Genomic DNA, 12849 nt, shown 5'->3' on the forward strand with positions numbered 1-12849 from the left:
TGCATGATGAGGAAAAGATAAAACTTTACTTTTGCCAAGTTTGCATGATGTACAATCAAAAGAAAGATAAAGAGAAAAGCATGCTTTATTTTCCAATAAATCAAAATTAAACAAAGTATGAAGTATATCAGAGTTTGGGTGGCCTAGATGTTTATGCAACATTTTATTTCTAGAACCAACAATATTACATGCAAAGGAAAATAAAGGTAAACTAGAAATAATGCTGAAAGGAAAAACGTGAAGGGGAAAGAGTCATCCCACTTTAGGCCCATTCGCGATCATCTTCCCCAACACTTGATCTTGCACGACACAACCAAAACGAGAGAAATAGATATTATAATTATTATCAACCAATTGACCAACATAAATAAGATTTGTGAAGAGGTTAGGAGATACAAAAGCATCAGTTAAGGAAGATGAAAGATCACCAACAGCACTAATAGACAGAGAACTGCCATCAGCAGTATTAATTTTCAGATTTCCGTCATAATTTTTTATATTGGAAAGAGGAACAACAGTATTTGTCATATAGTTTGAGGCTCTGGAATCAAAATACCATGGCTTAGAAGAAATTTCATGATTACCTGAGAGCCTAAAAGCAGAAAAAACAGAAATGATCATCTGTTGTACCATTTCAGAAGTGAGTGTGTTCTAGTTTGCTAAGGTTGTAGGGGCAAGAATAGGAACAACCAGAGAGGCAATAGGCAATGCAACAGAACTAGATACACCAGCAGAGACATGATAAGTAGTACCCTACTTCCTTTCAGGTTGAATGGGACAAGCACATATGATATGACCCTGTTTCTTGTAGTAGTTACATAACTTTTTAGGGCAATCCGGAGTAATATAACCAAAAGTTTTACAACTAAAGCACTGGACAGCATGCATGTCTCTACCCTTATTCCTTCCATGTGCTGCATAAGCCACAGTAACAGGTGCACTAACATTAGCCCGATGTTCCATACCAGCCTAAGTTACTATATGTTGCTCCTCACGAAGAAGTTCACTAAAACAATCATCTAGAGATAGTATAGGATGACGATTCATCAACTTAGAACATGTAATTTCAAAGTCGGAACAAAGTTTCATTAAGAATTGATCTCTCTTGCTTGTTTCATGCACTACTTGAACAATAGAGAGAGCTGCAACGTGAACATTAGCATAAACAATGTCTGAATCGTCAACCCAAAGATTTTGAAAACTAGAAAAATATTCCTCAATGGAGAAACTCCCCTGTGTGAAATTTGCCATCTCATACTCCAATTGAAAATGCCAAGCCGTGTTGTCTTGATTGTAAATCTTGTTGAGGTAATTTCACATGTCAATGACAGTTTTATAAGGCCTCAGATTGAGAACAAAGTGAGGCTCAATGGAGCAAAGGATCTAGGTTATGACCCTAGCATCCTTGATTTTCCACTTTGACAAAGCCTTGGCATTTCGAGGTGCAGGATCACTCCCATCTATATGACCCCATAACTCTTTTCCTATAACAAATAAACAAAATTGAAATTCCTAGGCAGAGTAGTTTTTACTCGTGAAACGAATAGGGAACGAGTCTAACTTATCTAATGACATGATGAAACCAAAAATAAAATATCCAACCCGAAGTACCGAAAACCAACAAGAACAGAAAGTGTCGAAAATTGTAGTCGGCTCCAAAATATCTAATAGAAACTCAAGAAAAGCAGACATAACCAAGAAGTCACATGGAACAAATCCAAGAACTTGCACAAAACATAGCCAAGAAACCCCAGACAACACTGAGAATCTCACGAAGCCAAGAACTCGCACAAAATAGAGCCAATACTCTCACAAAATCCACTGTAGAAGGCACCGATAATCTCCAAGAATCACTCAGGTGGCACCGACAATCTCCAAATCCACTCAGATGGCATTGAAAATCACAAGAAACCCCAGATGAAAACTCAGAAAACGCTGATTGTGCAAGAAAGGTAAAAAAAAAAAACTCAAAACTATGAACCTTGCTCTTAATACCATATTAATCATTCAAAAACCAAGAATATCAAAAGAACATTTTCAGAAAAACTGGCTCTGTGTATTTAGCCACTTTTGTTATCAACGTAAAAAGTCTCTATACAAGGAAAGTAGGTCAAATGATATACATGGGGAGCATCTAACTGATCCCTATTATTTAGCATATATACATGGTAATATATCTATACCGCTAGTATTAATAGAAAAGTCCTAAATTATATAAATTCCTAAATTGTATACGTTAACAATCACGCCACATTAAATACGCTCACAAGAAGATCATATCGCATTAAATGCATAACTCAGAAGGCCATGCCGCACTAAATGTATCACTTAAAAGATCATGTCGCACTAAATGATGCGTGATAAAAGGGACCCCAGGAGAACACCCATCCTCTAGCCACAGGGCATGATTGCATGTCCCTTGAGGTAAGGTATAAAAGGAACCCCTAGGTATCAAAGAGGGGGATGGACTATGTACTCACAAAACTTTCTAAGCTTGATTCATACTTTCCCGCTTCATTTCTAAGGACATTATTGATTTAGATATCAGAGACTCCCCAAGCCACCCAAGGGCCATCTCCTCTTTGTGTTAGTAGGCCTTCAAACTAAAGACCCAGACTTCTAAAAGCATGGCCCATAGCCGTAAGAAACATGACATCAACAATAACAATAACTTTTAAATTACATTATTTAATCAAGTTTTCTTTCAAATTGTTTCTTCACATTTTGTAGATGTTTGTATATAGAGACATATATTAGTGAGATTAATGCAACTTTCATCTTTAATTTTGTCATTCTTATTTACAACAATGTGCCGTATTTTAAATAATTTTATAACTCAACTATTTAAATGAATAACGAATTAAAATGTAATTGAGAATGACAAGTTTTAAGATACATAACATAATTTCTCCATAATTTCTCATAGAAAATAATTAGAATGAAAGAAATTTGTGTACTCTAAAAAAGAAATGTTTCAATCACAACAAAATTTCATAAAAGTATATGAATAGTACAAAGTGAACATTAAGTTGAAACTTTTTATTTTTATTTTCAACCATAAGATTCACGGTTTAGTTAATGATTTTTGCGAGGAAAAATAGTATGTTCGAGAATAAAGTTTGGATTAATTAATTTGAGAGTGCACAGATTGCTTATAAGAATTTATTTATAAATATTAATAAATTAATTTTAAAAAAAGAGTATTGTTATTTAGTTATCTTAAACTTATAATTTAGATGACTCTCTTGACGTGGTACCATTACGTAGTACTATGTGATTTATTAAAAATAAAAAATATAAAAAATTTTAAAAATAAGATTTTTATTTTTTATATTTATTTATTTATTATAGTCAGTGGTATGGCCAATTGAACGCGAAATATAAAATTATTATGAATATACAAAAGCAAAAGATCACATTTTATTGGAAATTTGCCTAAAATTTTAGCTTGGATCTTCTTATCCAGGTATTCGCTTTGACACCTAATCTCACAAATGGCTGCTGCTGCTTTCACGACTCTCTGCTTTCTCTCTCAAAACCCCGCCAAAACCCTGCATTTTTCACTCCCAAAGCTCCCACTCACCATTCCCAAACCCAGTGTCCATTCCATCACGAATTTCTCTCCCTCATTTCCTCGCTTCCTATCGAGCAAGGTGGTCCCTCGCCACAGTTCTAATCACATCTCCTGCAACAGCGCCTCTACTTTTCCCGTCAGCACCAAGAACTACGAGGTGCTTGCTTCAAATCACCCAATTTATCGTCTGTTTGGTTGCCTAGAAGACCTAGGAAGAGATAAAGAATTTCTTTTGTTTTGTCTTTGTTTCTTATTGGGCATGGCTGAGTAGAATTATGTGCTATTGATTGATTCTTCTTTGTTCTTCCATATTCAGATAATGTAAGATTCATAATTGATTTTTAGTTCTTTCTTTTTTAATTTTTCTGTTTGAGCATTTTTCGACAACCAAACTGAGCGTGATTTTCTCCTCATGATTAGTAATCTTCTTAATCTTATCGGTGATGAAAATTTGGACGTTGTTATACATAATGGATTATATTTCAATCTCGCTGTTCATATTGCTGCCAGAAACTTTTTAATCATAATAATATAAAAATTGAAGAAAACTCACCTGAAAGTGGCGAATAATTAATCATTCAGTTCTATTTAGGGGTGCTACCCGCAGCCGAACGGGGGGTGCCCCTGTCCTTCCCCCCTCCTCCAGGTAGGTTTGGGCCTCCGGCCTCTGGCCCCGCCCCCGTCTGGCTGCCAGGGGTCCCTGGTCCATCCACCCACACTGGTTAAAATACAGAGAGCCCTCAGCCCACCGCCCACCCATGGCCGAAAAAACCAAAACCACCAGTGAACCACCTTTCCAAGTTACCAAATACCAACCAGTGAACCACCAACCAGAGAGAGAGAGAGAGAGAGAGAGAGATACCAGCTGGGGGTGACAGTGAGAGGGAGAGAGATATCATGACAGCAATTGGCTGGGGGTGACGGTGACACCATAAAATAGTAAAACAGAGGCACTGAGAGAGGGAATGGGGCGGGGGGGGGGGGGGGGGGGGGGGGGGGGGGAGGGGGGTGAGAGGGGGGAAGAGAATGGCTGGGCAGCTGGAGATTTCGAATTTGATTCGAAACCCAATATTAAAACGACGTCGTTGTATTGAAGAAATAGTTTTTTTTTTTTTTTTGGTTTAATTTACCTCTATGTATATTTATATATATGTGGACGGACGGGGCCCAAAACAGGCAGGCTTGGGCCCTGACCCTGTATTTGTTTCCAGGTGCAGCTGGGGTGGGCCGACGGGTGGAGGGGCCCCCACCGCCCACCCCTAGTTGTATTCCCCTGAAGCAAGCATTTTTCAGGTTGGTGATGCAGAGCTGGTGGTCGGGACAGAATCTTATTGGAAATAAGTTGGATGTCTTCTGGCAACCTTTATGAAGGAAAAAAGTTTTTGATGCTGGAACTGATTTTATTTTTATTGAAAATTTGATCCATCATCTTCTTTAAGTTTCCCTTCTAATGCCATCTTAACTGCATCATTCATTTATATAATAATTACTGCAGCGTGTGGTGAGGAATGTTTTGTTGCAACATGATTGGTGCATTTATATAATAATCACAAGCATAGACAGCAACACTTTCTTTGTAAAGCATGACAATGCATTTTCTACTCCACAAACAGATTGAATTCCAAAGAACTGTCTAAGATTCAAGTTTCCTTAATTGTAGTGCATAAAAATACTTGGCCCAAATTTCATAGTAAGGGAACATAAAGCAATGCGTGTATATTATTTAAACTCACTTATGAATAAGTACAAAATCTTTTGATTCTTTTTCCGCTTCAGTTCAATGTTAACCTATTTAATTTTGTGAAACAAAATACAGTTTTCTGATGCTTCTTCTGAGGTCGAACTGAGATTACAACTTGGGGCCTATGACATTCAAAGTCCCAGAGATATATTTGTGGATGCAAATGGTACCTCTTTGACGATTAGAGTACAGCACCATGGCTCTCCTGTCACACTTATAGAAACTAATCAACTATTTGAAAATATAAAGCCTGCAGAAACAATATGGTTTGTGGGGTGATTTTCTTTTTTTTTAAAAAAAAAAAAACTTCTATAACCATTATATATGTCTTCACATATTTAAACATAGGATTCATGCTTTAAACAGGTACATTGATGAAGATCAACTGGTTATAAACTTGAAGAAGCAAGATCCGGATTTGAAGTGGCCTGACATTGTGGAGTCCTGGGAGTCCTTGACTGTGGGTTCAATGCAACTTCTGCAAGGAACGTCAATCTACATCATTGGGGATTCAACTGAAATTAACCAGAAAGTGGCTCAAGAACTCGCAGTTGGTCTTGGGTACTGATTTATCTTCATTTTGGTCAATAATAGATGGCTGCCACGAACAACAGATCCAGTACACTATTTTTTTTAATGTCTTTATTTTCTTATAGTTAGTGATAGTCTATTAGTTTTTAATTGAAACCACTTATCACCTCAATAATTGGTTGTGGCAAAAATATGTTTCGATGCCCCTGAAGTTTTTGAATTCGTTGTCAATTTGGTTGCTGATCAATTTGATCCTGGAAGTTCTGATTTGTTTTCAATGTAAACCTTTTGCCCACCATACCATTAAAGCCCCTCAACACCTTCACCCATATTCATGTTGGCTTCATGCTCTTGCATCACGGTCTGTTGGAGACCAAATCCAGACCAGACCCATTTACTGATTTGATCAGTGCCGTAGCATGACTCTCAAGGCACTGATCAGTTGATGTGCACATCTCTTTGGTTTTTATGTATGTCCTCTATCCTAATAGTTCCATTTTGTTCATACGGTTTTCAGGTACACACCACTTAGTACAAAAGAGTTGCTGGAAACATATTCCAAGCAAAGCATTGATTCATGTGAGTCTATTGCGAACACCGGCTATTGGCCATTAAAGCTAGCTCTTTGCCTTTTTTTGTCTTTGTCTAGGAGCTCATCACCTAGACACATAATACTTGTGGATGATTTCTTGGATGTGCAACAAATGAACCCGTAATATGTTTATTTATATTTTCTTTCTTAAAGATATTGCTAGTTTGTTTTCCATTAGAAATTGACTGCATAAGACTGCTCTTGACTGAAATTTATCCAAGTATGATAATAAGGGTTATGAGGATGGTAGTGGTAGTGGTGATCAATGAAGCTAATGAAAGGCAGAATGCTTTAATCCAGTTGTGTCAACAAATTACACCACAAGTCTCAATTCTTTTGTGATGACGGGAATCCTAGAGATTGTGCAACAATATGTCTTTTACCCGGTTAAACCCTTGACCTGTGTAATGTATCCCCATCTCACAAATAATATAAATCATCATCTTTTCATCGATGGGAAGGGCCCGTAGAAGTTGTTTGCACCCAAGGGTTTGAATCTTAGACCTGGAGGGAGCATACCACCATGACCAAGGCTCTTACCACTTGAACGAACCCCTAGAGGTTGCAAGTCTCAATTATACGTAATAAATCATAGATGTTGGTTAATTCCTAGGTTGCGTAATGAACGGCCCTGTAGACTTTGATTTCTAGTATGCGGTTGATTTCTTTTAAAGGTACGGAACATCATTCTGACATCATGACTTGACAGCTTAAAATAATATTAATATTTACAGAAAAGTAATTGTTTTCCTCCTGTCAATGAGCATGTCTTCACTTGGAAACATCAGCTGTCGTACATATTCTTAATTTTATCCATGCTGTTGCCAGCTTCCCTCCTTAAATGCCTTCTTTTGCCTCTAATCCAAAGTCACACCTTCCATCCTTTTCTTTTGTAATTTTAACATCTCCTCTGTACAATCTATTTTTCAATATTTTCTTTTTTGTTATTTCTTTTAGCCCAATATTCTACATCATAAAGCAAAAAGGATCTACCTGCTATGTGTAACTATGCTGTTTGATAGGATCTAATAAGACTCACAAGGTGACATCCTACTTATTGCTTGAAATGAGTTGTTTATCCAATCTCGCAGTGTATTAACAAGTCTACTCAATTCCAGGGGTGCTCACTGAGGGCTCTGACTCTGTAGCAGAAGCAGAAAGTTCTATATTGGAGAGTTTAAGTAGGTACAGTCTATGGCTAGAATCCTCTCTTCTTCTTCTTTTTTTCATTTCCAATTTTGGTTAGAAAGAGAGCATTCTTTTCTGTACTTGGTTGGTCTTGCAGTCATGTTCGAGCTGTAGTTGCAACGTTAGGAGGGCAGCAGGGAGCTGCTAGAAGGGCTGATAAATGGCAGCATCTTTATGCTGGATTTACTGTGTGGCTGTCCACCACGGAAGCAACTGGTAATCATGTTTGCTCTTTTATTTGTTGCCTTTTGTTGGAGAAACGACTCCTATTATTCAGTCATGTGACTATGATGCAAAGTAAAAGTTTTAGTTGAATGGAAAACTTCAGTTGGCTGAATTTACATGATCTCAACATTATTTTGTATATATTGAACTCGGAAATCATTTAAGAAACAATCGGCTTTAAATGGGCAGATATACTTGCTAAAGAAAAACATACTCAGTTCTTTCAGCTTTTGAGTAGTATGTTCTGTTCACCAAACAATGTGCAATTCTCTAAGTTTGCAGGCTGCGGACATGACTTCCTCAATGCATGATGTTTTCATGATTCTTTACCTATAAAAAAATGATGCTGAATCCTAAGTTTATGCTACTTGTATTTATTTAGTTGATAATTGAAGTCCCATATGTTTATGCATTGTGACTCTTAGTTAGTGAAGTGAGAGGTAGACCCACATTAAAGTTTTGGGATGATGTGTGGTGTGGTCTCTTAGAGGGGCTTTTCCGGATCTATTCTGGATTTCTTGGGTTAAGGATGCATCGGTAGTGAACAGTTTACAACTTTCAAGTGGTCTCTCTCAATAGGAAGTGGATGTTATCAAAGAAGCACAAGACTGGGAGATGGACCACTTTTAACTCATTCCATGTTTGGTTGTTGTCTGCTTGTTTGAGACAAGGTGGAGAAAACAAAATGTTTTGGGCCATATCCAAAATGGGTATTTGAAGATAAATTGTTCTATAATGCATTGGTCCCTCATGATAGCATCACCTTTCAATGGACGTCTATCTGGATGAGTAAGGCCCCTTGAGATCCATTCTTAATTTGGGAGTCTGTACCAGGGAAGATTTCTAACAAGTTCCTGCATATGTAAGAGTGATGAAGGGATGGGTAAATCGCGGATCATCTCTTACTCCTTAGTAGCAAGATGTTTTTTATCACTTCAGACTAGACTATGTTATGCCTAGTCGGGTGGTAGATCTATTAGCATGCCGGAAAGGACGTTTTGAGAGTTATCACAGCAAAATCTGTTGGAAAATGATTTCGTTCTGTTTAATGTGGTGCATGTGGAATAAAAAAATGATCGGAGCTTTGAAGACAGCACAAGGACAATGATTTCAACTCTTTTCTTCTTTAATGCTCTTTATTATTGGATTGCTGCCCACTTTTTATTTTTTGGTTCAGGTTTCTTAATCTTTTTACTTCATCAATTTGGATTAACCTGATGTATACACTTTGTGCACTTGGATGGTGTTTTTTCTCATTTAATAAAGCTTATCTTTCTTAGAAAAAGTCCTCTTGAAGTTCTATTTGTAATAAATGGCAACAGAACTTCTGATTAGGATTCTTTACGTTAAAGTTGTTTTCTTTGTTTTCCTTTTCTGTCCAAGGGTTTTGTTGGATGTTGGGATTTATCATAAACAAATAGTATGTACTTTGTAGAGAACATTACTGTTGAGTTGTTACTATATCATTGGTCTTGGTTCAAGTGCAAATGGGAGGACGGGCTGGGTTAAGTGTACAAGTCGGAATCCTAATGTTCTTAGATGGTGCCCATTCTCTCTTGTCCCCACCCAAAAGAGAGAAAACTGTGAGTGTGTTATCCCTCCATGCTAAACAAGATGCTTTTCATGACAGCTTATTGTACCATGAGCCCCTGGAGAGCCATTCCCATTGTTATTAAGAAACCATATCTAGTGATAAGGATGGCCACCTCAAAGATTGGCAAATCTTACCCTCCACTGATTTTTGCCTTCAAATCTATATTAATTGGTCCCTTCTTTTGACTGATAGTGGCCCACTATGAATTTTTCTGCCATACAGCTGTGATGGTCAGCCTAAATTTCACATTGGAGGCCCATATGTTAACAACCCTCACTCTTGGTAGTTAACATTTTTATATCATGTTTTGCACTCATCAATCGCATTGGTTGAAATTATTCAATGCAGATGAAGATTCAGCAAAGGAGGAGGCAAGGAGACAATTTCTAGATGCACTAGCTTACTCAAAGGCGGAAGTGGTTGTCAAACTTCAGGGTTGGGACGCTGACCTTACCAAAAGTGTGGCCCAGGCATCCTTGAGTGCGCTTAAACAGTTGGTTCTCTCTGACAAAAAACTTCCAGGTACTCGTTTATATTCCATCTTTGCTCTGTACGTGTCACCACAACAAAGATAGCCTCGCCTTCCCATTACCTGCGTACATACTATGAGAACTCTTTTTTTTCTCCTTTTGGATGAGAATATGATGAGAACTCAAAAGATGGCAATGTTGGCAGTCACTGATACTCACCTATTTATTGCTGTTACTCAATTTTGATGCCTTAAATGCAGAGTGCAGTCTAACATGTTTAATCCACAAGTAGTCAAAGAAAATATAAGAATAATACACTAACTTGTACGTTTATTGTGTATATATAGAGTAAACAGACTAGTGAAATACTCAATTCCAATTACTGATCATTGTGGAACTCTGATATTATGAATGGATAACCCAGCCCCCAGAGCCATTGAGGTGGACTGGTGAAATTTAGCAGTCCCTAATTGACGGCTGTTTTTGTTTTGAAGGGAAGAAGAGCCTCTATATAAGGCTGGGATGTCGTGGTGATTGGCCAAACATCAAGCCTCCTGGTTGGGATCCATCAGCTGGGGATGATCTCCCTCAACGTGCACTATAATGTGGAAAGTCCACATTGCAGGTATAAACGACGGTTGAAATTTTGTTTCTCCAATTTTTTTCTGTTATCAAGCCCTGTAATATTATAACCTTATGCTGATTTTCCACAAGTAACGAGAACATTGTTGTTAATATTCTCTATATATATTTTTATTTTTAATTCTTTCCAAGTTGATGATTAATATAATTTGAAGCAGTTAAGAACACTCATGGCGTTGAAGTGAAAATGCATTCAAATTACTCCAGAATTAGCCACATCGTACAAATATAGGACAACTTGACGCAAGACCTCCACACAATATAAATAAAATAGAACTTGCACACGTCTAGTGTCTCACTAGATTGCTCACATCTCAGGATCCAATATGTAATTTCATTAAATCATCAAAAGTGCTTCCAAACTTACATTTCAGATCCTTAAATGAACATCAATATTGCAACTAAAATACTAACACAGTAGGAATAGGAAGCGATAACTAACATACTAGAACCAGGAAACGATGACCTTATTGACAACCAACATCTTATTTCAGTCATAAGAAAAAATGCTCTTGGCTTCATTTCTGTCGATAGATACCCTAGCATAAAAAAGTATGCTAAGCTTGATTGAACTGGAGCCACTGAAGATCTCTACTCCGACTCTGTGTTGGTCAAGACAAGATCTAGACTCCCCATTATTTAAAAGGTATCAAGAGGAGGTAGAAACACTTTTTCTTTTATTTTCTAAAGGGACGCATCCCTCAATTTTATTAATAAACTTTATTTGTGGTGGAAGAATATCTTCATTACAATCATTCACCTTGAAGGTTATGTCACGAACCTCCCAAAATCAAAGGTACAAAAAACTGTTATTAAGACATCGTGGAGAATTGTACAAAGTGTTGAGTAAAACTGAAAGAAATTTTGATGCAAATTTGTTTTACCAATAAAGCAAGCATTTAATAGATAAACTAAGCAGTTACAAGATACAAGATTTAATAGGGTAAAAGCCCCCAACAATTATCTCAAAACAAACAAATACAACACGAGAAATAAAACAGAGGAATCTGGAGCCAAAGATTTTGATACAATTTTTTTTTTTTTTAAAGCAAGCATTTCATATATAAACTAAGCGATTACAAGATACAAGATTCAATGAGGTAGGAGCTCCCAACAATCATCAAAAAACAAACAAATATAACACGAGAAATAAGCCAAAAATTTGGCTTTCACCCATTTCCCACAAAGGGGAAGCCACTTGAAGTGGCTTTTACATAATCTGATAAATAGACTATAAAACTACGATTACAAGTTGCAGTGGATTGTTGTGTGCTGCATTTTGCTGGTCTAAACTACCTGAATGAGATTTTTACAACCACTTTATCTTAATTCTTGGTTAGTGAATGTGGGAACATAGGAAAGTAGCATCCACGATTCACCGACAAATGATTGTCAATAGTTGTGAAGGCGCGTGTAGCTCACGTGCCACTCTAGGAAAGAAAATAAAAGTCAGATTTAAGAGATCTAAAGCTACTGACCCCGATGGTGCCACGCGTGGTGGCAGCAAACTCCCCATGACACAACAGTGCATGGGGTTCACGTGCAATGTGAGCAGCGCGTGAGATGTACGCACCGCTCTTTTCGTCAATTTTTTCCTATCGTCCCATAGATCGGTGGATGGAGAATTTGGTGGTGGAGCACGTGGCAGTCATAGGAGGTCAGTAGGTAGCAGATCGGCACATCTTGGTGCTATAGACGGAAAATTAAAAAATAATAAAAAATCAATGGACAGGTCCGATGTCAACCAGACAGGGGGAGGGTAGGTGGAGTCGAAGCTCCACCTCCTCTTTGGCCAGAGATGGGAGGGTTATACCGACACAATGAACAAAGAAAAATCTCCAAGAAGAGAGAGAGAGAGAGAGAGAGAGAGGGTTAGACTTAACTATAGAGTTATTTTGATACAATTTTGATGAAACTCTCTCTTTATAAATAAGAAGAGTTTTACTACGTACAAATAAAGTTGCTTACTAATCTGTGTACCAATACTGATTTATTCATATTCAAAATTTAAATTAGCACTGTTTTCAACAAAATCTACTTTTTGACCAATTACATTAGATTAGTGCACATATTAGTATATAGTTGTGCTTATAACTAGATTTTTCCTTTGCCAGAAACTTTTAACTCGATGCTGCCTTTTCTAGCCATTTTGGTGGTAGAAGAATTTCCCATGTACAGTTCTATCTCATCACCAATCTTCTCATATTTCTTGAAGAGATTTTTGTCTCCACAAATATGACGAGTTGCACCAGTATCAACCCACCAACTAGAAGTATTGAATACCATGTTGAC

General features: G+C 37.3%; 1 protein-coding gene across 1 annotated transcript; it reads left to right on the forward strand.

Annotated features, from left to right (window-relative positions):
- The first annotated feature begins 3428 nt into the window (after window positions 1-3428).
- LOC122282690 (probable inactive shikimate kinase like 2, chloroplastic) lies at window positions 3429-10678 on the forward strand. The gene is made up of 8 exons (XM_043094670.1): window positions 3429-3731; window positions 5391-5581; window positions 5682-5876; window positions 6364-6425; window positions 7557-7623; window positions 7724-7842; window positions 9794-9967; window positions 10410-10678. The coding sequence occupies exons 1-8, from the start codon at window positions 3495-3497 to the stop codon at window positions 10517-10519; spliced, it is 1155 nt and encodes a 384-aa protein (XP_042950604.1). The 5' UTR covers window positions 3429-3494; the 3' UTR covers window positions 10520-10678.
- Window positions 10679-12849: the final 2171 nt, after the last annotated feature.

This window comes from Carya illinoinensis, chromosome 11, assembly GCF_018687715.1.
Source record: "Carya illinoinensis cultivar Pawnee chromosome 11, C.illinoinensisPawnee_v1, whole genome shotgun sequence".
Lineage (NCBI taxonomy): Eukaryota > Viridiplantae > Streptophyta > Magnoliopsida > Fagales > Juglandaceae > Carya > Carya illinoinensis.